This window comes from Eulemur rufifrons, chromosome 24 (genome assembly GCF_041146395.1).
Source record: "Eulemur rufifrons isolate Redbay chromosome 24, OSU_ERuf_1, whole genome shotgun sequence".
NCBI classification, from domain to species: Eukaryota; Metazoa; Chordata; class Mammalia; order Primates; family Lemuridae; genus Eulemur; species Eulemur rufifrons.
The window spans coordinates 7,471,144-7,496,102 of NC_091006.1; the positions used below are offsets into that span (position 1 = coordinate 7,471,144).

The following is a 24,959-nucleotide window of genomic DNA, read 5'->3' on the forward strand; positions in this document are numbered from 1 at the left end:
GTTTCATGGGCTGCGCCTGGGAGGAATGACGCGAGGGCTGTGCTACGGGGAAATGGAGGCTGCGGGGAACATCTAGACATACCCCTTGATGGGGACTAACTTTCGGGCTAAACACAAGGCCTCTTGAGGAAGCGCCATACCTAAAATGGGAACTCTAGGGATGGGGAGTATTTTGTTATTCTTCGTAAACTTCCTCAAAGGGGCCACCAGGTCCGCTCCGTCCAGGCCAGAAAAGGCGAACCCCTTTAAGGAGGTGGAGAACTTAACTGCGACGGGCAAACGCTCTGTCCAATCGACAGCAGCTCTGGGAGTCTCTGGCCCAATGGGCACGCGGTGGGGGCGGGGTCAGGGTGCAAACCCGGAAGCGGGTGCAGGCTGGCCGGCTCGTCCGGGGGCCATGGCTGCGGCGGTGACTGCAGCTGAGGGGGTCCCGAGTCGGGGGCCTTCCGGGGAAGTGATTCATTTGAACGTGGGAGGCAAGAGGTTAGTGTGGGAGATTTCTGAGGCCTCACCTCGGGGGCCGGGAGAGGGTGGGAGTACCCGCCTTTCCTGGGGGGAATCCCTGTCCATCAAGGGTTGCTCCGCCCCCTGCTGGAGGCGCCAGAACCTGGAAAAACGCTGGGGGAGGGAAGGGAACTCACGAGAGGGGGCCGCATTCCTCACTAGCTCCCCATCATCACTTGCATCTGCTTACCTTCCCCGTCCAGATTCAGTACCTCTCGCCAGACTCTCACCTGGATCCCAGACTCCTTCTTTTCCAGGTGATCGGGAGAGCGAGTTTGGGGTGAGGATGGGGTGGTGGTGTGGAAGGGGAGAGTGTGGGGAGACCGCTCCGGCCCATGACACCTGGTCTTTGTCCCCTTCCTGCAGTCTTCTAAGCGGACGCATCTCGACTCTGAAAGATGAGACCGGAGCAGTGAGTAGAGCAAGAGCTGAAATGGGGCGGCCGGTGGGAGGAGGGGAATGACCCCCACTCAGTCCCGCTCTTTGCCCCGTCCATCCTTTGCCCCACTTTCCCGCAGATCTTCATCGACAGGGACCCCACCGTCTTCGCCCCCATCCTCAACTTCCTGCGCACCAAAGAGTTGGACCCCAGGTTGGCATGGATGAAGGGGAGGGAGTCTCCCACTCTTTTCACCCGAGAAGTCTTTTCTCCTGCTCAGAATGTCCACTTAAGCTCCAAACTGCTAAAATTCTCATGTGGAACCTTGATCATGTTAAAATTATATGTCCTCAAAATTCCTCCCACATAAACACACACATTTTCACCGCCCATATCATTACTTTTTAGAATCTTGATCCCGTCAGAATTTGCTACCCCTTGACATTCTCTGTGCAGTTTCGAAAATTTCCTCCTCAGAATTCTCTGCTCTCCCCAGCACCCCAGACCCTGACCCCATAATCAATTCTTCTACCCAGGGGTGTCCACGGTTCCAGCCTCCTCCATGAAGCCCAGTTCTATGGGCTCACTCCCCTGGGTAAGTGGGGGCCCCAGCTAGCATCCTTATTGAATAGAAAACCCTTCTCTAGACATGCCACCTGTCTCTTCCCCCTTTCTCCTGAAAGAGGGTGGGGTTAGAGCTGAGAGCACTGGATTTAGCCCTGGGTCTGAGGGAAGTGCTGGTATTCTGTGGAGAAAGAGATGCGGAGGGGAAAGGGGTCTGCCTCAGTACCCTCTAAGCCCCAGCTTGTGAGTCCTCCCATTGCAGTTCGTCGCCTGCAGCTTCGGGAGGAGTTGGACCGATCTTCCTGTGGAAACGTCCTCTTCAATGGTTACCTGCCCCCACCAGGTGGGCACTCCCAATGGATGGAGGGGAGACGAGGTGGGCTAAAGACTACGTTTCCCATAAGGCACACTCCCCTGGTGTGCCTGTACTGTGAGCCCTGAGACTTGGGAGTTGTAGTTCTCTATCAAAATGCCTGGACTGATGCCGGGAAAGGAAGTAGGAAACAGCATTTCCCATGAGGCAATGGGCCAGCTAGTTCCCCCTGAGGCTCAGAAGCCTGCCTAGAGCCTGATGGGAGTTGTAGTCCAGGTTTGATTTTCTTGTAGGAAGGCTTTGGAAGACCTAGCATTCTTTGCATGGAGGAAAAAAATATTGAAGAGAAGTTCCTGACTATAATCCCTGTGACAGCCATGATTACATTTATTGTTACTTTGCCCTTTATCCTCATTATAGTGTTCCCAGTGAAGCGGCGGAACCGGCACAGCCTGGTGGGACCTCAGCAGGTAGGGGGACGCCCGGCCCCTGTTCGACGGAGCAACACAATGCCCCCCAACCTGGGCAATGCAGGGCTGCTGGGTCGAATGCTGGATGAGAAGGTCCCTCCCTCCCCCTCAGGTACATTTCTATCTTCTGGGAGAATGAGGCAGCTAGTGCAGCCCCTGTGACCCTGCCCTGATGCCTACTCTTCCCCTTCAAGGGCAACCAGAGGAGCCAGGGATGGTGCGCCTGGTGTGTGGACACCACAACTGGATCGCTGTGGCCTATACCCAGTTTCTTGTCTGCTACAGGTGCTTGAGGAGGGGGTGGCAGGAGGTTCTGAGCCCTGTTGATGGGGAGGGCTTGCAGTGAGATTTGCTGATGTCTCCCCAATCCTATAGGCTGAAGGAGGCCTCTGGCTGGCAGCTGGTGTTTTCCAGCCCCCGCCTGGACTGGCCCATCGAGCGGCTGGCGCTCACAGCTCGGGTGCCTGGTGGGGCTTTGGGTGAGCATGACAAGATGGTGGCAGCGGCCACAGGCAGCGAGATCCTGCTCTGGGCTCTGCAGGCAGAAGGTGGTGGCTCTGAGATAGGTATGACCCTGGGCTTTTCCAGAACCTTCTGCCCTTGAAATTCTGTGGCCTGTTAAAATAACCCACCCCATAAAATTCTCCAACCTATAAGAACTCTCTGCCCCGTTAGATCTCTTTGCCTCATTGGAATGCACCAACCCTTCAGAATTCCATGTCCTGTTAGAATTCCTTGGCCTGTTAGAAAAAATCCACCCACATAAAATTCTCTCCTCCGTCAGAATTCCCTGCCCTGTTAGATCTCGTTGCTTTGTTAGAAGGCTCCATGCCAGTAGAATCCCAGAGCCTGTTAGAATCCTTGTTGCCGTTAGAAATTTCTGACTTATTAGACGAATCTGTCCCCAAACAAATCTCAGTCCTCACAAGAATCCTCTGCCACCATTAGAGTTCTTTTTTGCCTTGTTGCAAATCTCAGCCATGTTAGAATTCATACGCCTATAAATCCCACACCCCATCAGAACTCTGGTGCATTCAAATCCTCTATAATTCCTGCTGGAAACTTCTGTCCCTTGAGGATTCCACAGCCTAGCTGAATCCTCTGGGCTTTGGAGTTTTTCCTGCCACCACTTTCCTCCCCGATGAGAAAGGGTCCTGGCTGAGCCCTCCTTGCCCACTGCAGGAGTCTTCCATCTGGGGGTGCCCGTGGAGGCCTTGTTCTTCGTCGGGAACCAGCTCATTGCTACCAGCCACACAGGGCGCATTGGAGTGTGGAATGCTGTCACCAAGCACTGGCAGGTCAGAGTTCTGGCCAGCCTGGCTGCCCCCTTCCCAGGTTTCCAGAGTGTCCAGACCCAGGAAGGGGTTCCCTTCTGCCCCAACCCCCCTGGAGAGAGCCGGAGACCCCAGCAGTTGGCCCAAGCCTGAGGATGTCTGTGATAAAGGCCTAAGGAGCATCGGGGAAGCCTTCCTGGAGGAGGGCTGCAGAGCTGATTTGAGGATGGATGGTTTGGAAGGAAGAAAGAGAATTCTCCAGGCCCTGGGTGGGGGAGCCGGAGAGGGGAGTTGGTATAGGAGGCAGGAACCTGGAAGGAGGCAAGCAAATGTCCGTCACTTTCTCTGTACCCACCCCAAGCTGTGTCCAAAATGTACAAAAAAAATCTACAGTGTTGTTTTTCCTCTACTAAAGTGTGAGTGTTTAAGAGAGAGAGGCAGAGAGAGAGATGGAGAAAACCAGAGAAATAGGCACAGGAAATCAGAAAAAGTTGACAGAGAATGGTGCACAGAGGGAAACCAGACCGAATGACTGTGGTAGATAAGGGGACGTAGAGAGAGAGATGGAGATGAATTAGGAGAATGTCAGAAACAGTCGAGAGGCCAAGAGACAGAGAAAGATGCACAAAAGGGCCCACAGGAGAGTGGGAACAAGACAGAGGTGGGAACAGGCCTGGAGCGGGGAGGCTAGGGAGACGCGGGTGGGTTCCCCGGGGGCAGGGGAGGGTGTGCCGGGAGATGGCACTGCAGAAGCAATGTCAGGGGGTCTCCCCGGCTACTACCTGCCCTGTCCCCAGGTCCAGGAGGTGCAACCCATCACTAGTTATGACGCGGCAGGCTCCTTCCTCCTCCTGGGCTGCAACAACGGCTCCATCTACTACGTGGGTGAGCAGCAGCCTGCACCCAGGAAATGGGAGGGGAGGGACACAGGCTGGGGCACCTTGAACAAACCTGCTTACTCTCCCTGCCCACCCCAGATGTGCAGAAGTTCCCCCTGCGAATGAAGGACAACGACCTCCTTGTCAGCGAGCTTTACCGGGATCCGGCAGAGGATGGGGTCACCGCCCTCAGTGTCTACCTCACTCCCAAGACCAGTAAGCTGTGGCCCGGCTCCCCCACCACCCTGCCGTCACCCGCCAGCCCCAGCCCGAGCTGTCCCCCCACTTGTGTGGTGTGACCCAGTGGGATTTATAGGAGCGGAGACAGATTCAACTCTCAGTTATTCAACAGATCTTTACTGAGCACCCTTGTGTCATTTAAGCACTGTTCTAGGTGCTTCTTCATGGCCAGCCTCTCCACCAAGAGCAAAACGGGCCACGGGTAGTTAATCTTTATGTTTCTTTCCCATCTCTGTGGTTGGGGAGAACATGTTTATGTTTGTAAAACAAAGAGGACACATGTTTTGCAGTGGACGAAGCTGGGCTCTCTTTCTTGGGACAGTTTTTTTGGTTTATTTTCTTGACATGAAAATGCAGAAGAGGTTAATTTGGGGGTTTTTCAAGATATAATTCACATACCATGAAATCTACCATTTGAAAGTACACAATTCAGTGGGTTTTAGTCTATCCACAAGGTTGTGCAACCATCTGATGCCAAAACATCTTTATCACTCCCAAAAGAAACCCGCTACGCGTTAGCCGTAACTCGCCAGCCCTCGCTCCCTTCAGGCCCTGGAAACCACTAATCTACTTTCTAGATCTGTGGGTTTGCCTATTCTGGACGTTTTGTGTAAACAGAATCATATAGTACGTGGCTCTTTGTAGGTAGTGTTTTGTATTTAGTATTTGTGTATTTTGTATTTAGTTTTCTACTTAGCATAACGGTTGTTTTTTTAGTGCTTTCTGGATCTTAAGATTTATCTTTGCCTACCCTAAGTTACAAAGATTCTCCCCTGTGTTTCTTCTAGAAGCTTTATCATAGTTTTAGCTTTTACACGGAGATCTCTGTTCCATCTCAAATGAACTGTTATGTATGGTATGAGGTAGGGGTTACAGCTCATTTTTTTCTAGCAGAAATAAGTTAATACACCTAACTTCACGCCACATTGTCCCTTTCCTCTATGTAAGCCCCTTTCTTATTTATTTATTCCTTTCCTGCCCATCTACCCCCCCATATGCCACTCTTCTAGCGTGTTCGGCACCTACCTTTTCATCTGTGTGTGTCTTTATGAAGTGGGTGTTGTGGGTGTGGTTTGGAATTTTCATAAATAGCATCGGGTGTATTATCTCAGTTGTCTCTTACTTTTTGTTCACCCGCCTTCAGTTTAGTGTCCGTCCCTGTTACTGTGGCAGCCCTAATCCACTGCCTTTGACGGCTGCACAAAATATTGAAACCACATTTTACCTCCCCACATTCCTTAAAATGGTCCATTAAGTTTCTGACAGTCACAAATCATTTCCCCCTATGGAAAGTTGGCTGGGGCTGGGAGCGCCGCAGACACACTGGGCGACGTTTTCTTGTCTTGCTCTCATCTGTTTATGGGCCTCTTTCTTGTGTTTTTCTGTTTTTCTCTCTAATTCTTTCTCTCTCTGTCTCTGTCTCTCTATCAGTGTGACTGAGATTCTCAGGTCCCTGTGTCTCTCCTCCCTCTCTTATTAGCTCTATTTCTGTCTTAACTTCCGTCTCCGGGTCCCTGTTCCTCCGCTGTGAGCCTCTGTCTCCCTGTTTTCCATCTCACATCTCTTCTCCACCTTACCTCCCTCCCTCCCTGCTCGGTGTCTGACTCTGTCTCGGTTCCGGGTCTGCCTGTCTCTTTCTCTCTGCCTTGGTTTCTGTCTCTCTCTGACCCAGGCCCTGTCTTCTTTCCTGGCCCCCACCAGGTGACAGTGGGAACTGGATCGAGATCGCCTACGGCACCAGCTCGGGGGGCGTGAGGGTCATCGTGCAGCACCCTGAGACGGTGGGCTCGGGGCCTCAGCTCTTCCAGACCTTTACCGTGCACCGCAGCCCCGTCACCAAGATCATGCTGTCGGAGAAGCACCTCATCTCAGGTGGGCCTCGCCAGGGGACAGGGCTGCTCTGGGACGGTAATGGCAGAAGTGAGAAAAAACCATAAGGGAGACCAGTCTAGGGGAGAGTGAATTTATGAAGGCAGGGAGAATTATTCAATCAACAAACATTTATTGAGCACCCACTGTGTGCCAGGCGTAGGGGATACAGTAATGAACAGGACAGGCCAGGTCCCTGCCTTTGAGGAGCTGATGTTCTAGTGGGGATGGCAGACAATAAATAAATACATAAAAATGGAAATCAGTGTCAGGCAATGATAAGGACCATGAATAAAAATGGAGCTGTGCGTGGCTGGAGTGTCAGGTCACTGCAGATGGGGTGGTTCAGGGAAAGCCTGTCTGAGGAAGGACCTTTGAGCAGCGCAGGTTGGTGGGGACAAGCATTCAGGCAGAAGGAACAGGTGTTGCAAAGGCTCTGAGATGGGAGGATATTAGATGTGTCTGAGGAAGAGCAGGGAGCCCCGCGTGCCTGGAGCAGAGTGAGTGAGGGGAGAGAGGGAGGAGACAAGGGCAGGGCAGTGACAGTGACAGGGCAGGAGCCACAGGAAGGATCCGAGCAGGGAGGGACATGACTGGACTCAGTTGTTCCCAGGCTCCACCTGGCTGCTGGGGGGGGGACAGACTGTGGGGACAGGGCAGGAGCAGGGAGTCCAGGAAGGGGCTGCTGCGATGGTCCAGCCAGGAGACAGGATGAACAGGACCAGGGTGGGGCAGCGGACAGGGTAAGGCGACATAAGGCTCTGGAACAATTTTGTAGGCAGAGCCAACAGTGTTTTTGGCCCTTTTGAATTCCGGGGAAGAAAGAATTCTCCAAAAGGGAACAATTCAGAAGGGGCTGAACCTGACACCTCTGAAAGGGGGTCGTCCTGGGGCTCGGGAAGGTCCGGCAGTGTTGATGCCAGTGCCATGGCCAGGCCTGACCCACTGCTGTCCCCGTGCCCCTCAGTCTGTGCCGACAACAACCACGTGAGGACCTGGTCTGTGACCCGCTTCCGGGGCATGATTTCCACCCAGCCGGGCTCCACCCCGCTTGCTTCCTTCAAGATCCTGGCACTGGAGTCGGCAGACGGGCATGGTGGCTGCAGTGCTGGCAACGACATTGGTGCCTACTGGCCACTGGCCACCACCCCACTGACCTGCCTGGTCCCCACTGGCCCCGACTAATCCCCTTGCCTGGCCCTCGTGGGCCTCACCCATCCACCCAGCTGACCCCCATTGGCCACCTAGGCCACATCCCCATTGACTGCTCACCCCTTTGACCTCCGCTGACTTCCACCTGACCCCTGTTGAACTCTGTTACCCCTGTTCCCCCATTCCTTCCTCCTGACTGCCCCCTGACCCGGATGCACCCCACCAATGTGCAGCTGATCTCTGACGTGCCTGCACTCCACTGGCTGTCACAGCCCCTGTCCTCCCTGCCTCTGCCCAACTCCAACAGCCTGGGGATGGGACCTACATCTGGGACAGGGTTCATGGGGGGACAGCAGAACCTTGGGGTCTGGAGGCCCAAGGTCCCAGCTTGCTCTGACCCCCATCCCTGCCTGGCCCAGGCCCCTACGGCGAGCGGGATGACCAGCAAGTGTTCATCCAGAAAGTGGTGCCCAGCGCCAGCCAGCTCTTCGTGCGTCTTTCATCTACTGGGCAGCGGTGAGGACTGTCCTGTCAAACAGAGAGTGGTCAGGGGAGGCCAGGCAAGCCACCAGCCAGGTCATTGAGGCCAGAAAGGGGTCCTAGCCAAGGGGCAGTGAAAGAGCAAAGGCTGGGAAGGAGGACAGGCCTGATGGGTTTGGGGCTGGAGGTGTCAAAGGTGTGACAAGCATGGGTGGGAGTGAAGAAGCTGCCCCTGCACCAGGTCTCGGACAGAGACAGCCCAGTGCAGTCAGGCCTGGGGCGGGGGCACAGGCAGAGGGGTTGGAGTGGGATGGGGGGGCAGGAAGTCCAGAGGGGGTGCTCGCTCCAGCTGGGAAGGGAGCCTGGGAGGGTTTTCTTGAAGAGGGAACTTTGAACAGAGACCTGGAGAACACATAGGAAGGAACAGAGAAGGGCGGGAAAAAGGTGTAGCAGGCTGAGGGAACAGCATGTGCAAAGGCCAGGAAGGGCCAAATGGGTGAGGAGGGACGTGCGGTGGGCTCCTGGGCTGGAGCGCAGGACTGTGGGTGTGGGCGGGGCCTTGTCCGTTGAGAGCCTTTGCTGAGAGCTGAGCCTTTGCCCTGAGTGCCCTGGGGAGCCATGGCCACTATGTGGGGGATGACCAGCAGGTGGGGGAGGAGGCTGGGACAGGTGCCTGGTGGGAGAGGGCAGGAGGGAGGCTGGGAGAGGTGTGAGGAGGCTGACAGGAGCGGGGAAGCCCCAAGGGTGCAACTTGGGCCTTCCCTGGGATGGGACAGGGAAGAACAGATTTGGGGAGAATTCTGAGGCCCCACTGGGACACAGGGTGGAATCAGGGTTGTCCAAGAGGTGCTGGACCTCTGGGACTGGAACTCAAGAAGAAAGCAGGTTGGGGTGGATAAGGATGGGGAAGGCCACTGGAGGGGCCGGAGCTGAAGCCACAGTGCAGGGACTGTGACCAAGAAGGGCGACCCTCCCCGCTTGCACCCCCAGGGTGTGCTCCGTGCGCTCGGTGGACGGCTCGCCCACAACCGCCTTCACGGTGCTCGAGTGTGAGGGCTCCCGGCGGCTCGGCTCCAGGCCTCGGCGCTACCTGCTCACAGGCCAGGCCAACGGCAGCCTGGCCATGTGGGACCTGACCACCGCCATGGATGGCCTCGGCCAGGCCCCTGGTACACCCACCCCGCCTCGATCTGGTCCCATCACGACCTCTGTTCCTGAGCCCGTGCCCTCTGACCCTTCTCTGCCCTCCAACCCCTGTCTCTTGCCCTCTGGCCCCGGTCCATTGATCTCTGCACTCCTTCTATCTGAGCCCTTGATGCTTGCACTGCGACCCCTGTCCCTTGCCCTGTGACCCGTCTCACCCCCTGACCCTGCCTCCTTGTCCCCCCAGCAGGTGGCCTGACAGAGGAAGAGCTGATGGAACAGCTGGAGCAGTGTGAGCTGGCCCCACCGGCTCCCTCGCGGGGCTCTCTCCCCAACCCCTCGCCCCGAACCTCTCTCACCAGGTAGCTGCAACTCCATTCCCCTTCTGCTCAGTGGGGGAGAGGGGACAACTTGGTGTTCTTGGGGGTGGGGGCCCAGCGGCCCCGTGATCACCTGCATTGACATTCCTCACCCCCTCAGTCTCCACTCAGCCTCCAGCAACACCTCCCTGTCTGGCCACCGTGGGAGCCCGAGCCCCCCACAGGCTGAGGCCCGGCGCCGTGGTGGAGGCAGCTTCGTGGAACGCTGCCAGGAACTGGTGCGGAGTGGGCCGGAGCCCCGACGGCCACCAACACCAGCTCCCCGGCCCTCCACGGGGCCTGGGGCTCCCCTCACACCTCCCAAGATGAAACTCAATGAAACTTCCTTTTGAACACAGCTGCCATGGTGCCTTTGGATACCCTGGTCCTGGGGGTGCCTCCCTATTTCCTGTTGGAGCCCTGGGTTCAGGGCCAGGGCCTCCTGGAGTCACTGTTACTAGGTCCCTACCTTCCCCCTTTTCTAGAAGCCAAAGTCATCCTCCCCAATAAAGTCCTCACTGCCAACAATCTCTTGTATGCTTAGCAGGTTTTGGGACCTCCAGGGAAGGGGTTGGGGAGATGTGGGACCCAACCAGGTCCCTGGCAGTAGATTCAGGAACATCTGCCTCTTCTGGTTTAAGCAAAGGAGAGGAATTCGTTGGCTTACATTTTGGCTTCAGGCATGGCTGATTCCAGGGGTTCCAACACTCATCTAGAATATCTTTCCATCTCTCCGTGTTGCTGTCCTCTGGAATGCATCATTCTCAGGCAAGGTTTTCTCCCTCCTGTGGCAGGATGACTCCAGGCAGCTCCTTAGCAATTGTTTCTAGCAGCAGCAAAAATCGCAAGACTGAGTCTCATTGGCTAGAATTGAGTCAGGTGGCCATTCCTGAACCAATCACTATGGCTGGTGTGATAAAGGACTTCCATTGCTCCAGCTCGGGTCATGTGCCCTCACAAGCCAGGAGGTGGGGCCAGCCCCATATGGGTAGAGAGGAGGAGGAGCTCCTGAAAGGAGAATCAGGACACGGTTACCCCACGCACGGTTAAAAGGCTATGGTAGGCAGAAACATGGACGTTGACCTTTATGTTTGTACCCCAAACCTCACTACTGCAAATACCTCACCCTGCATTCCAGGCTGTGCAGTTCCTTACCCCTTTCCTGTCCACACCAGAGAGGGTGTGTGGGACAGGTTTGGCTCTCCCCAGCCTGATTTCCTTGGGATTTCCGTCCCCCCCCCCCAAATAATACCTGTTCATGTGGCACTTCTTCAGGGAGGTTTTCTGCATCTTTTCCTTGGGCCGACAAAGAGGAAGTGGGCCAGACTGGGAACAAAGGATATTAGAATATGCTGCTTCTAGAATTCCAGAGTTTCTGGAATGCTAGAGCTTCTGAAACATCGTGGAGAGGGGTCTAGAATGTTAGGAAATCTAGAATACAGGGATACTCTGGAGTGCTAATGGATTAACGATGTTAGGGTTCTCCCCTGCATAACAGAGAATCCAAACTGTAGAAGTCACTCACAAAAGGACCTGGAAAGTCACTGATTTCTAGAAGAGGGGAAGGTCAAGGAGAGGTCATACCTGTGAATCTCCACCAGTAGGAATATTTTGCGTGCCAGATATTTAGAATACTGAGAAGTATAAGATGTAGAAAGGATCTGGATTACTAAGAAATCTAGAGAATGGGAGATATTCTAGAGACTGTTAACCCTTTTAGGACACTAGGAGGTTTGTTTGCATTCCAAGAAATACATAATGGCAGGGGGTGGTCTTTGTTATCTGGGAATCTGGAGCACAAATGGGAGACCTAAAAGGTGAGTGATTCTGAACCTGGGTGTTCCAGAATGACTGTGAATCTCAAACTCTAGACAATTTTTTTTCAGGATATTCAGAATGCTGCATGATATTTGAATGTTAGAAATTCTAGAATGTGGGAGGATGGGTTGGAATGTCAGGAAATCTAGAATATAGTAGTGTTTTGTAATGCTCACAGATCTAGAATATCGAGGTCATTTTTTCCATGCCTGGGAATCCAGAACACAGAACACTTGTGTATCTGGAATGCTGATAATTCTAGAAATAGGAGAGAAAGAGATCTGGAATGTCAGCAAATCTAGAACACTGAAGAGTGGGATTTTTTTTTTCCATACTGGGGATAACACTTTGTGTGTGTGTGTGTGTGTGTGCATGCATGGTGGGGTGGGGAGAAAACTTCTGGACTGCCAGGGGTCTAGAACTCTGAAGGATTCTGAAGGGTTGAAATCAGATTAGGCTTCAAGGGGTAACACAGACACGACCCTGGACATAGTGACACTGATAGGAAGGGGTTGGGAGCTGGGGACTCCAAAATCTGGGGGGAGGGGAAGCCAACACCGGAAGTTGCAGTGGTGAGCCAGAGGCTGTTGCCTAGCAACCAGCATTGAAGATGCCCTGGATCTCAGGCAGAAGGAAGAAATTTCGGCAGCGCCCCCAGCAAATGCTCCAGCCTCAGGGTAGGAAGGGGGGGAGGAATGGTCAAAGACATGTTATCCCTTAGGGCCATGTGAGCAGGGATCTTGGGGGCCATACAAAGACAGGGACACAGAGACAGGGACATTGAGTGGGCAGAGCTGGGCACTCCATCATTGCGCTGGCACAGCCAATGAATGCCAGTGAATGGAGTGGTTCATGCCATCGTTACTGCTCCAGGGGCTGTGTGTCCCTGGACGATGGTGGACCTGAAGGTCTAGGTGTCAGTGTGGGATGGAGGTATGGGTTGCTGTAGGTGGCAGTAATGGTGCGAGTGTGGCTGAGTGCGTCACCCTAAGAGGGATGAAGGGGTTCCTCCTCTATCCTGCACACCGTCCACTGGAAGAGGGAGCAGGAGTGGGGGATGGGGTGAAGCTGGATCAGTTGCTGTTCTTGGTCGGGGTGGGCCTTGCAGTGACGGCATGTGGCCTAGTACCCTGTGTGGGTGGACCCTGGGATCCACTAGGGGGCGGGGCTAACGCTACAAAACTGGAAACCTTAAGAATCAAACTGCTATGTGAGATGGACCCTGGACTCCAGAAGCAGGGCAAACACGAAAGGGGCGGGGCTTGACATCTCAAGTGTGGTGCTGCCTCCCAATTCTCTGTGGGAAAGAGTGTGGCCTGAGTCTCAGAGGCTAGAAGGGAGCCTAGGGGGCGGAGTCTGAAGCTCGGGGGCGGAGCTTTGGGGAGAGGAGAGGCAGAGTTCGTAATTCAGAGAAAAGAGGGTGTGGCCTTGAATTTATAATGAAGGGAAGGAGCTGGGCTTGAGACTCTGAGTTTGAAGGCTGCGTTTGACGGAGCTCCAGTAGCGCAATCGGTTAGTTCGCAGTACTTATATGAAGGCTGTGTTTAAGCAGGGCTTGGAGCCCAGAACCCACTGAAGGGGGTGTGGATGGGGTTTAAGGCCCCCGGTGGCTTGGGGCTCCTAATGGTGGAGATTCTTAGTCAAGGAGAGGACTAGAACTCTCGAAGGAGAAAGTCTGCAGTTCTGGTGGTGGGAGGCTGTTCTTGGGAGCCTTTAAAGATTCAGGCAGGGAAGGGGGTCTGGCACCCTGGGAGTAAAGAGGGATGCAGGAGGGGGCAGAGCCAGGATCTCCTTGGGAGCGGAGTCTGTGAGCCAGGGGCAGAGCTTCTGAGGAACAAGCTTTTGCAGATGCGTGAGGCTGGAACCTCTGAAGCACAGAGCTTCGAGAAGGGCCACATCCTTTGGGAAGGTCTAGTGTGAAGTTAGGACGCTCAGACGGGCGGGACCTGGGGCCTAGTGTAGGATTAGCTCTCCATCCCCAGAATCTTCAGTCTCTCTCGTGGAAGGTGGGCACCCATGGGGACTTCCAGCGTCTACATCCGCGAGGGAGCTAAATTCTGACCGAATTCTCCCAGAACTGTTAGCGGAGGGATGAGGCCTGCGAGAGAGAGTCCAGCTTAGGAGACCCTGCAACCGCCACCGCATCCCTCGCATTTGTAAGTACCCCCACATTGGGGCCTCTGCTTCACAAGAGGGTTCCGTGAGTCAGTCTCCGACTCCTGATCTGACTTCCCCTCCGGCTTGGAGAAGTCGAGGCCCGGCGCTCTCGTCCCCGCACCTGTCCCCCAGCCCCTCCCCTACTACCTCCCGATTGGCCGCGCGGCGGGTTCTGCAGGCGCAGGGCTCTGATTGGCGGGAAGTTCGCAGCGCGCGGCGGGGACAGTGGAGAAAGTGAGTCGGCCTCGGGCGGGGGCGGGGGGCGGGGCCGCGCCGAGCTGGACCCGCTGGACACGCCGCCCGCCCGGAGCGGGACTCGGCGCCCGACACGATGCGGCGGCCTGGCCCCAGGGGCCGCCGCCCCCTCCTGCTGGTGCTGCTGCTGCCGCTCCTTGCAGCTGCCGCCACCGCCGCCTCCGCCGCTAGCGCCAGTCCCAACCGCAGCCCGGCAGTCGGGGTCTCGGTGGTCCCCGGCCGCCCGGCCAGGTAAGCCTCCGTGCGGCCCCGTCTTCCTTGTGCCCCCTCCACCCAATACATCTGTTGGTCCTGGAGGACCAGGACTTTCGCATTTAGGGGACTACGAACCCACTGCTTTGATGTGGGGATCGAAAGGCCAGGGTCCTTGGATTTATTAGGGGCCCTATTCTGCAGGGGTTAGAATCGGGGAGTACTGAGATTTTTAGGAGAAGGAGTCCCCTCCATTGTGGTGGAGATGGTTAAGTCTCCAAGGACTCTTGGGATTTATTCGGGGAAAGATCCCTACATGGGGTGACACTATGAGTTCTCCTAGAATAATAGAGATGGGTGGGGCCCTCGAGCTAGAATGGAGCTCCCCACGTTTCTTGGGGTGCTTAAGGAGGAAAGGCATTGGGAGACTCTGGAGAGACTATATGTGGGAGTTGAGATGTCCTGGTTTTCTAGGTTTGGGGGGCACTGGATTAACTAAAAGGGACCGTTGGATTTTCTGATAGGAAGACGTGGACTCTTGGGCGATGGCGGAGGGGCTGGTGGAGATCGTGTGTGTATGGAGGGGGAGTCTTCAGGTTTCGGGAGGGTTGGGGATGCTCTGGTTTCCTGCAATTAGAGGACTCCAGGTTGAATGAGGTACCAGTGATTTCGCGGCGAGAGATCCAGGATTTCGTACAGATTTGGGGGTTACAGCCATCCCTCCTGTTTTCGGGTGACGAGATCGAAGGACACAGTCTGCCCAGTATCCCCCGCCCCCAGCCCGGTGGCCCAGCGCTCCGTTACAAAGGCCCCGGGCTCCGCTCCCGCCTCGGTCTCTGGGAATGCGTTTAGTAACCCGAGCCGCCACGGGGGCGGGGCCGGGAAGGGGTTAACCTGGAGAAAAGGCAGGAGGGAAGACGGCAGGATTGGGGGTCCAGGAGGCTCTCCCCGGGTGGCTTCGTCCCCCACTGGGCCCCACCAGTCTGGAGGGGGCCCACGTGCTGGATGTCCCCCTCTCGGTGTTCCCCATCGCTTTTCTCTCGGGGCTTGAGCGCGCGCCTGCGTCTCTCGCCCTCCCCCTTAGCCTGAGTATAATGGACTTGTCTGGGGGGCCCCTTGATTGCGACGCACTTGCGCTGGAGCTGGAGGCTCCGCCACTGAGACCCTCTGGGCCCAGACATGCCTCCAACAACTACACCTTCATTCTGCTCAGTCGGGAAACTGAGGCCCAAAGACCAGGAGACGCTGGCTCCAGGACACACATCGCGGAAGGGCAAGAACGAGCTAGAACTCAGGCCTTGGGATTCTCAGTCCTGGACTGTATCCCCCTCCACCTCAGCACCCTGCTGGACCCACAGTCAAAGGGGAGACCTCCCTCCCCAGCTGCTGAGGTCTGGGAAAGTGGCGCCACCTGCCGGCAAGGCTGAGGACGGCAGTTGAGTCCCGGACGAGCGGGAGGGGCGGGGTTCTAGATTCGCAAACAGTCTGGCCTTAGAAATGCGCTTAAAAATCTTGCTTCTTTTTTAAAACAATCATTTTTTTAAAAGACTTTAAAATCATTTATTTTGCAATAAAATCTTACCGCCAAAACCACTTCATAAGACAAATACAAGTCAGTTTGCGGTGGCCCTCAGCCTTCGAAAGTCAGCCGACTCGCCTCCCTTTGTGCAGATGGAGAAACTGAAGCACGGAGAGAAGTGCCTCAAGTTAGTCACACATCTATTTTGAGCTTCCTCGAGCCTCGTCTTGGTTTCCTCTCCCCTCACTGCCCTCCTTTGGGGAGTTGCGGGGCGCTAAGGGCCTGAGTGACTTCCACCCCCCTATTTATAGCGTTGCTGCTTGTCGCTGCGGCCCAGGCCAGACACCTAGGAGGAGCCGCTGCATCCGAGGTGGGTTGTTCCTGGTGGAGTATGAGTAGGGGGCAAAGGAGGGTAGGAGGAGAGGGGCTGGGGACTCCCTTCCCCAACCCTCATCCCAGCTGCAGAGAGGGTTTGGTAGAGAGGGACTCAGTCCCCTCCTTCCCCACTTAGTCCCTGGCTGTCTCCGAAGCCTCCTGCAGGGTCCGAAGCTGCCAGCCCCAGAAGTGCGCAGGCCCCCAGCGGTGCTCGACCCCAGGGCCTCCAGTCCCCAGCCCCAGCCCCAGTGTGAGGAAGAGACAGGTGTCCCTCAACTGGCAGCCACTGACGTGAGTGTGCGATCCCTCCCCTGCCAGATCCTCCCTCCGGAACTCCCAGCTTTTTCACCATTTCCCCTCATCGCGCTCTCTCTCTGCCTGTATCTGTTTCTATTTCCTCTTTCCCTATCTCAGTCCCTACGTTTTTCAGTCTCTATCTCTCTGTCATTCCGTATTTGGTTTTTTCTATCTCAGTCTTATCTCTCTTTCTGTTTTTCTCACCTCTCTGTCTGTCTCTCTCTCCCCCTACCTCTGTCCCACTGCCTGTCTCTGTATCTAACTCTCTCTTCTCTCTTCCTCCTCTTCTTCCTCTCTCTCTCCACCACCCCCCATCTCTGTTTCTTCCAAGGTCTTTGTCTCTGTTTCTCTCCAATCCCAATCCGCTAAACACTCAAGGCCCGGTCCCCTAAATGGATGTGGGGGGAGGGGGCAGAGCCACTATTGGGAGACCTTTTCCTGGTGTGGGAGCCTCTTGGGGAGGGGGCAGCTTAAGCGCTGTGACAGCCACTTCTCTGCCCCCTCCCATCCAGGCTGCAAGAGGCCCGAGCTCTGCTGAAGCGACGGCGGCCCCGCGGGCCTGGGGGCCGGGCACAGCTGAAAAGGAGGCCCCCACAGCGCGCCTTCGCTGGCCAGGCCCGAGGTAAAAACATCCGCCTTTCCTCCGCCAGTGGCAAGGGGGGTTCTGGGCCAGATAAAGCCGTCTGGTTCCCACGGTCCAGCCGCCGTCTACCCGCTCCCCCCCCCATTGTAGCTCAATCTCCCCCCTAGGATGCAGCCCCCTCTAGGGACCCCAGAATCCGGCAGCGAGAGGTGAGCCCAGGACAGGACCAGACTCAGGCCAAAGGAGCTGACCCGCAGGGGTGGGGCCGGGAAGCCAGGCGTCCCAGCTCCCCTCGGCCAAAAAGGGGGGTGCTGAACCAGCCCAGACAACAAAAGCGATTGTGCGGGTTGGCGCCTGCCTGGGCACCGAGTGCCCAAGATTGAGGGGCGGGTGAGGGCCAAAGGCCTGCCCCTGCTTCCCGGACCCACCCCCTGTCCTCCTCCCACTCCAACTCTCCTCCAGATTAGAACACCCCTTGTCTTAACCACCCTCAAAGTCCCCCTCTTGCTGTAGCTTTCAGCCCAGATGTGTCCCCTCCTCTCTAAAGCCTTCCAGATGTGAGCCTTGGGCCAGATGTTAGGACCCCCGCCCACAGCCTCAGCCCACCGCTTCCCGTTACCCATTGTGACTTCTTTACCAGGTGTGGGGGTCCTGGTCAGATGTGGCTGCAACTTCAAATGTGCTTCCCTCCCTCATCCCCCACCCCCCTCCTACCCAGGATCCAGACCCCCAGTTCCTTTATGTGCCCAGGTGCACCGACCCTTCTCCGGCCCCCCCCCCCCCACGTGCCACTTGGCTGCCCAGATGTGCCATGATAACCCCCTGTCTAGGTGCAGACCTTTTCTCTCTGCTTCGGGCAGAAGAGGATCGGCCTTTAGCTGTCTCCCCAAAGGCGGCCCCCACTACTCTTTATGGATTTCCTCTTCATGGATTCAGCCCTGTCTAGGGGGAAACCCGCCCGCCCCCACCTGTTCCCTTCCCCGCCGCTCCCCTGCGAGCCCCATCCACTTGTTGGTGCGCGGGTGGGGGCAGAGGGGGCGCCCCCCTCCCCCCTGCGAGTCTAGCGCCCAGCCTGCTCGCCTCTGGCTGAGCGCCCAGCCCCACGCGCCCCCGCGCGGCCGCCGGGGAGGGAGTGGTGGGGAGGGGGGGCCTGAGCGGGGGCGCGGCCGCCCTCCCCCGCGGGCGGGCGGGCGCGGCCGGGCCCCTCGGGCGGGCTGGGGCGGCGGCGCGGCGGAGCACGGCGCTGCAGCCATGGCGGGCGGCGTGCGGCTGCTCTGGGTGTCGCTATTGGTGCTGCTGGCGCAGCTCGGGCCGCAGCCCGGACTGGGCCAGCCCCGAGAGCGTCTCCGCGTGCGCTTCACCCCGGCCGTGTGCGGCCTGCGCTGCATCCATGGGCCGACCGGCTCCCGCTGTACCCCGACCTGCGCGCCCCGCAACGCCACCAGCGTGGACAGCGGCGCGCCCGGCGGGGCGGCCCCGGGGGGACCCGGCTTCCGCGCCTGTGAGTGCGGGGTGGTGGTCCCGAGGGAGGGATTCCCAGGGGGGGATGAGGATCCCTGGGGATGGAGGAGCCAGCCCCCCAGGGAGAGGAAGCCCAGATTCCCCTGTGCAGCAGTGCTGGGGGATTCCAGGGGCATTTAAGGAAGGGGGTCCCAAATTTGGGGGTTGGATCCTGAGGGTCCCCATTTTGCAAGCAATGAGGGTTCTCAGGGACCTGTGGTGTCCCAGGTGAGCGAGACTGGGGCCGGCTCTCATGACTTTGAGTCAAAATGAGGATTTCAGAATTGAGGGGCCTGGGAGGCTTTGGGAAGGGGGCCGGAATTCTGAAACTCTAAAGAGTCCCCAGAGACCAAAGGAGAGTTTCAGGGCCGCCCGCGGGATGTCTCAGTTTCTGTATCTTTGGGTGGAAGGGATTGGGAGAGTTCGGTATGGAACTGCCTGTGAGAAGGAGGGTAGAGGGGAATGGGATGAAGAAAGTTGATCCGGAAAGCTAAGAGGGAAAGGGCCCAGAGAAGGGGGTGGGGGGAATGTCTCGGCAGGACCTGAGTTGCAAGGGTTCCACGTGCGAGAGAAATCCAGATAAGAGGCCTAGGGGAAGGGGCGCCCCCTGGGGGTGGAGGGGACCGGAGAAGAGTATGCATCAGGCATTCCTAGAGATGGGGAGCCCTGGGGGTTCAGGTGAGGTGGGGAGGGCCCGCCACCTGTTGTCCCAGGGTGCAGAAGTGGACAGGCTCTCTGGGGTCGGAGCCTCCATCCACCGCCTACCTCGAAAACCCTCCGGAGTGGGGAGTGGGGGCCCCTGGCGCGGAGAACTCGCCCAGCCTGGCCCCCAGCCAGCCCAGCCCCGGCCGGCGTGAGCTCATCTCCCGCCTGAGCCCCCGCCCGCTGCCACTCCCTCTCTCCTCCCCTTCCTCTCTCCTTCCTTCACTCTCTCCCCGCCCAGCCAAGGCGCGGTGCCCAGGCGGGTGCCAAGCCCCTGGGGGTGCAAGTAGGGGGCATGTGAAGGGGGGCTGACCTCAGCAAGACCCCGATGCCCTCAGCTCCCCCCTCCCTCCAGAGGTGTGGGGTGGGGAGTTGGCTGTGCCCATCCAGGGGCCAACCTGGGTGTGAGCACCCTCAGGGATCTGGGCTGGGGGCCTGCATTCAGGCCAAGAGAAGGCAGAGAAATGCCCCTGGAGGCTGGGAAATGCCCCCAGATGTGGCTGCCTTCCCACGCCCCTCCCCCCATCAGAGACCCTTCCCATTTTGGAATCTTAATTCTAGGTCTCTCTTAGGTCCCAGTGTTCAATTGAGGATCCCCATTAGAACACCCTGGAGCCCTGGCCTGACTCTCCTACCTGGAGGAGCCCAGTGTCTCTGCCCCCAGACCCTAAACCCCCTTCCCACCCCTGTCAACAGACTCCAGAGACTAGCTCCTCCAGCGAAGTTCCCTCTCATTCTCTTCCATCCCCACAAACTGTGCCCCTCACCAGAGAACTCTGTGGTATTGTCCTTCAGCTACCTCTCCCCACTTCCAGGAGAAACCCCAGATTACAAACATTTACAGTGATAACTCCCCTCCCCAGCTCAATTCTCTTCCCACAAAAGCTCCCATCTTCTTATATTTCCAACTGAGCCTGCCCCAGTCCCACCAGAGATTCTTGATTCCTGTATCTCCAAATCCTGCTCTTGCAGCTGACCTCCTCCCTAGGAACTTCTGATCCCATCTACAGAGAACCCAGAGTTGGTCTTGGTAAGCTGATTTTCCCAAGAGGACCTCAAACACTGTGGTCCCGGCAGGCATCCATGAATCAAAAGACTTGAGCACCTAATTCCTTAGCTGAAAGGGGAAGGGGTTTCCCAGTATCTTAGGGTCCCAGCCAATTGAGGCTCTTATGTGCTGGGGATTTCCAGGAATTCCACTTCTCCATATAAACCATGTTCTCAGTATTCTCAAACTGGTCATCCCCTAGAAGGCACTGGATTCCTGCTTTTTAGGTAACTCTTCCCAAAAGGACTTGAGAGACTCCTGCTGAAAGGGCACCTCCGTTTCCTCTGAGCTGGGCTTCCTCTCCATTCCAGAAACCTGGAGTCTTTGCACCCCAGAGTACTGTCTTCTAGCTGATCTTCCCCCAGGACTCCAGTAACCCCTTACCCTTCTAAATTGAGGTGGCTTCCCTGTGCTTTCCTCTCTACAGCTGTGGCTCAAAATCCCACACGCGCCTCCTTGGATGGCCTGGCCGCTAGCCCCCTCCCTCCCCTCCGCACAGCTGTCTCCAGCTGTTCTCTGCAGCCCCAGGGGAGAGAGGGAGGGGGTGCCCTCGCAGGACAGTCCGGCCTCCTTTGGCTCAGCGGTCCCGAGGCTCCCCAAGGGTCCGGAATGCGGAGCCGCCGCCCTGCCCCCGCCGCACCCCTGTCTTTGTTTACCCCGCCGCACAGCTGGCACTGCCCCGCCCAGAGGTGGCCAGGGGCCCAGCGAGGGCGCGCAGAGTGGAGAGGAAGCGCGTTCCCGCTCGCGGCCCCGCCCGGGTGCTACCCGAGGCGGGAAGGCAGAGCTAGGACGTTGGAGTCCATGCCAGAGAGGAGGTGGGCGGAGACACAGCGCGGTGGGCGGGGCTAGGGCACCCAGATTGCCCGGAGGCGTGGTGGGAGGGGCGTGAGTAAGTGAGCCGGAGCAAATCAGAGTGAGGAAAGGGAGGTGGGCGGGGCCCAAAGCAGCAGGTTAGGCTTGATGGGCAGCGTTTAGGATCCTGCGGGTAGAAGGTGGTGTGGGTGGGGCTAGAAGGGGGCACGTAGCCGGTGTGCGAGCAGAAACGTTGTGGGTCATGCCAGGGGGAGTATGGGCGGGTATAAAACGCTAAGGAGACAGACTTGGGAAGGGGCTGTGTGCCAGGGAGTGGCTACATGTTTGAGTCAACGGAAGGGACCCGCGCAGGGCCAGAGGGGCTGGAAGAGCAAAGGACCCAGCCAGGCGACGGAATGGGCGGGGCTCAATTCTAAGGCACAGCTAGGGTGAGCGGGGCTGACCCAATGGAACGGGTCAGTACTGTCTGGGCGGGGCTGGGACGCTGTGGACTCAGTCAAAGAGCGAGATCTGCGAGACTCAGAAGGGAGAGCAGGTGACAAGAAAGTGGATACAGAGCCCGAGGGCGTGGCGAGCCGACTCAGTGGGCGGGGCTGTACCTCGGACAGCAGAACGACTGGACCCGGCCGACGCAGATGGCCAGAGTTGGGGCAGGGCCACCGACAGCTTAAGGGCGGAGCGATTTAGAAATGAATGACCCCTTGAGGGCCCAGGGACTGAGCTGCCTTGGATGCGCTGGCCCCAGGGGCACCTGCCAGGAGTGGTGCCGACCCTGAGTGTCCTCGCTCTCCCCCCAGTCCTGTGTCCCTTGATCTGTCACAACGGCGGTGTGTGTGTGAAGCCTGACCGCTGTCTCTGTCCCCCGGACTTCGCTGGCAAGTTCTGCCAGTTGCATTCCTCAGGCGCCCGGCCCCCGGCCCCGGCCATGCCAGGCCTCACTCGTTCGGTGTATACTATGCCACTGGCCAACCACCGCGACGACGAGCACGGTGAGGAAACTGTAGCCAGAGTCCCCTCCGACCTCTGTCAACCATCTTACCGTTCCCCTAACCCTCAACCTTCCCGCCTTGCCAAGTACCCTTCCCCAGCTTGCTTCCCCCCATTTCTAGTCCCAGTCCGTAATGACCCGTGTAGACATCCCTTTGCCCGGCCTGCCTCCCGCCAGGCGTGGCATCTATGGTGAGTGTCCACGTGGAGCACCCGCAGGAGGCGTCGGTGGTGGTGCACCAGGTGGAGCGCGTGTCCGGCCCTTGGGAGGAGGCTGATGCCGAGGCGGTGGCGCGGGCGGAGGCGGCGGCGCGGGCGGAGGCGGCGGCGCCCTACACGGTGTTGGCACAGAGCGCGCCGCGCGAGGACGGCTACTCGGACGCCTCTGGCTTCGGTTACTGCTTTCGGGAGCTGCGCGGAGGCGAAGTGAGAGGAGGCAGGTGGGGAGGGGCCCAGAGCGTGCCACCGCGCGGGGGCGCGCTCACCCAGCACTTCTCCACAGTGTGCGTCCCCGCTGCCAGGGCTCCGGACGCAGGACGTCTGCTGCCGAGGAGCTGGTGTGGCCTGGGGCGTTCACGACTGTCAGTCGTGCTCGGAACACGCGGGTAAGCGCGAGGACGTCCCCAGAGTGCTGGGAGCTGGAGCGGGTGGGAACGTCACCGCTTCTCCTACTCTGCCCGTAGATAAACCCGGTTCACAAGTTCTAGTTACGCCCATTCCGTTGTGGAGATCATTTCCAGATCTGTCCATATCGTTCTGGGACCATCCACCCCATTTTCTGACTTTGGCCACTCTGTTCTCACCCCAACTTTGTACCTTGGCCCTATCCGTGCACTTCTGGAGCCCCCTACATTGGCTTCTCAGACCGCCAACCTAAAGCTGATCCTGCACTCAAACTGCACCCAACATCTTTTAGTTCCTCCAGGCCCATTTTCGTCCCTGCCCACTCCATTCTCTCCCTGCCCATCCGTCCCTAGCCCACTCCTCTCCCCTCTCCACAGGGAACTCCGAACGAGTGGGCGCCCCAAATGGACCTTGTCCAACAGGCTTTGAGAGGGTTAATGGGTCCTGTGAAGGTGAGATGGGGCAGGGTGGGAAGGGCTTGGCTCTGGGGCGGGACTTGCAGGGATCAGGTCCCTGACTCTCCAACCCTTGCAGATGTGGATGAGTGCGCGACAGCCGGGCGCTGCCAGCACGGGGAGTGTGCAAACACGCGTGGCGGGTACACGTGCGTGTGCCCTGATGGCTTCCTGCTCGACTCATCCCGCAGCAGCTGCATCTGTGAGCCGCCAGGAGGGGCTGAGGCTGAGTCCCACGCCTGCCCTTCCCTGCCCTGAGACCACATCCCAGAGCATCCCCAGGCCTTTAATACCCTCAGACCCCCAGATCTTCCCAGAGTCCCAGGCCCACCTCAGTCAGTCTTAGACCCCTTTCAGAACTTTTCAGAATCTCATACACCCTGGACCATCTTCAGATCCTCCAAGAACCCCTCAAACCTTTTGGATCCAGATCGTTTCAGACTCCTAGACCCCCAAATCCATTCATCCCTCTCGACCACACAACCTTCTTCATATCCTGATATCCTTCTCAGATTCTCCTATTCACCACTCAGGCCTCAAACCTTTCTCTGACCTCCAGAGCTCTCAGTTCTCCTTCAGACCTTCTCAGACCTGTCCCAAAAGCCCCTCACACCCCCCCCAAATCCTCCGTGGGAATTCCCCTACCTCCCAGATGCCTCAGTTCCGCGGCACTCCCAACCCTGCCCTGAAGAATTTCCTCCGCCTCCACTAGCCCAACACGTGATCTCCGAGGCAAAGGGGCCCTGCTTCCGCGTGCTCCGCGACGGCGGTTGCTCGCTGCCCATTCTGCGCAACATCACCAAACAGATCTGCTGCTGCAGCCGCGTGGGCAAGGCCTGGGGCCGTGGCTGCCAGCTCTGCCCACCCTTCGGCTCAGGTGAGCGCCTGTTGCCACACCTGTCCCTAGAGGCAACACGGTCCTGCCCTCAAACCAGGCTGGGCCCTTGGTCGCTACCCCAGCCTCCAAGATGAGCTGGCCTCACAGTGGATTCCTCCCAAGTCTCCACCTCCATCCTGTTAGCTTTTGTCTCCTAAGCATCAATGCTAGCCCCTGAGATATGCTGCCTGCCCAGCCCTGTCCCCAAACTTTTTTTTTGAGACAGAGTCTTGCTCTGTTGCCCCAGCTAGAGTGCAGTGGTGTCATCATTGCTCACTGCAACCTCAAACTTCTCAGCTGAAGCGATCCTCCTGCCTCAGCCTCCAGAGCAGCTGGGACTACAGGTGTGCACCACAACACCTGGCTAAGTTTTTCTATTTTTTGTAGAGATGGGATCTTGCTCTTGCTCAGGTTGGTCTTGAACTCTTGAGCTAAAGCAATCCTCACGAATTGGCTTCCCAAAGTGTTAGGATTACAGGCGTGAGCCACTGCGCCTATCCCATCCCTGAACTTTGACCAAGTCCCCAACTTCTCAGATGCTGCCCTCAGTTTGGGCTTCCCCCTTAAGGGCCACCCCAGACATGCCTCTCCCTGAGACACCTCCCTGGCATTCTAGCTTCTGCTAAAACTAAACCCCACAATGGAGCTATTTCTTGGCCTCCAACTCAGTCCCTGTAGACCCCAAACCAGACCTTGCCCTCAACCCCTGTCCCTGCCACCATCCCAAATGGGGAAAAACGCCATTGGCCCCACCTTTATCTTCTGAGATGTCCTGTCCTTTGGCCAGGACACCATCCCATCCCAGCATCCAACCCAAACCCCTCACATACTTTCAGGCCGAGCCCTGCCCCCAGCCACAGCCAGTGTCAATACTCGCCATGTCCCACCCACTCATTTCCTCCTGCTCTCTTGCCCTCTGTCTGCCCCTCTCCCTTTCCTATTCCCAGAGGGTTTTAGGGAGATCTGCCCAGCTGGCCCTGGCTACCACTACTCAGCCTCCGACCTCCGCTACAACACTAGACCCCTGGGCCAGGAGCCACCCCGAGTGTCTCTCAGCCAGCCACGCACACTACCAGCCACCTCTCAGCCATCCACAGGTGAGCTGGCTCCTGGAGGAGGGGGTGTCATCTTC

At 57.6% G+C, this 24,959-nt stretch overlaps 2 protein-coding genes across 5 annotated transcripts in view; both read left to right on the top strand.

Moving 5' to 3' along the window:
• The first annotated feature begins 370 nt into the window (after positions 1 to 370).
• SHKBP1 (SH3KBP1 binding protein 1) lies at positions 371 to 10,150 on the top strand. 2 transcript variants are annotated; one of them, XM_069458549.1, is made up of 18 exons: positions 371 to 483; positions 708 to 761; positions 871 to 916; positions 1,023 to 1,096; positions 1,420 to 1,478; positions 1,710 to 1,790; positions 2,181 to 2,342; positions 2,425 to 2,515; positions 2,606 to 2,796; positions 3,413 to 3,528; positions 4,302 to 4,389; positions 4,482 to 4,598; positions 6,324 to 6,494; positions 7,459 to 7,614; positions 8,063 to 8,159; positions 9,114 to 9,292; positions 9,514 to 9,628; positions 9,747 to 10,150. In XM_069458549.1, exons 1-18 carry the CDS (start codon positions 398 to 400, stop codon positions 9,976 to 9,978), a joined length of 2,115 nt encoding a protein of 704 aa, XP_069314650.1. In that variant the 5' UTR covers positions 371 to 397; the 3' UTR covers positions 9,979 to 10,150. The 2 variants fall into 2 exon arrangements, with proteins under 2 accessions (XP_069314650.1, XP_069314651.1); XM_069458550.1 differs by lacking the exons at positions 371 to 483; positions 708 to 761; positions 871 to 916; positions 1,023 to 1,096; positions 1,420 to 1,478 and having other exon boundaries at positions 1,623 to 1,790; positions 9,517 to 9,628; positions 9,747 to 10,134.
• Positions 10,151 to 11,426: 1,276 nt separating this feature from the next.
• The window catches only part of LTBP4 (latent transforming growth factor beta binding protein 4), a 30,567-nt gene continuing 17,034 nt past the window's right edge, over positions 11,427 to 24,959 (top strand). Inside the window, exons 1-11 of one of the 3 annotated variants that reach the window (XM_069456771.1) lie at positions 11,427 to 11,442; positions 15,878 to 15,936; positions 16,078 to 16,232; positions 16,751 to 16,860; positions 21,682 to 21,873; positions 22,050 to 22,297; positions 22,374 to 22,476; positions 22,873 to 22,947; positions 23,030 to 23,152; positions 23,663 to 23,827; positions 24,775 to 24,924. In XM_069456771.1, the coding sequence (XP_069312872.1) occupies positions 11,427 to 11,442; positions 15,878 to 15,936; positions 16,078 to 16,232; positions 16,751 to 16,860; positions 21,682 to 21,873; positions 22,050 to 22,297; positions 22,374 to 22,476; positions 22,873 to 22,947; positions 23,030 to 23,152; positions 23,663 to 23,827; positions 24,775 to 24,924 (1,396 nt within the window). Of the gene's footprint in view, positions 11,443 to 13,931; positions 14,087 to 15,877; positions 15,937 to 16,077; positions 16,233 to 16,750; positions 16,861 to 18,072; positions 18,323 to 21,681; positions 21,874 to 22,049; positions 22,298 to 22,373; positions 22,477 to 22,872; positions 22,948 to 23,029; positions 23,153 to 23,662; positions 23,828 to 24,774; positions 24,925 to 24,959 lie in introns of those variants that run through there. The other 2 variants (XM_069456770.1, XM_069456772.1) reach the window with 2 other exon arrangements.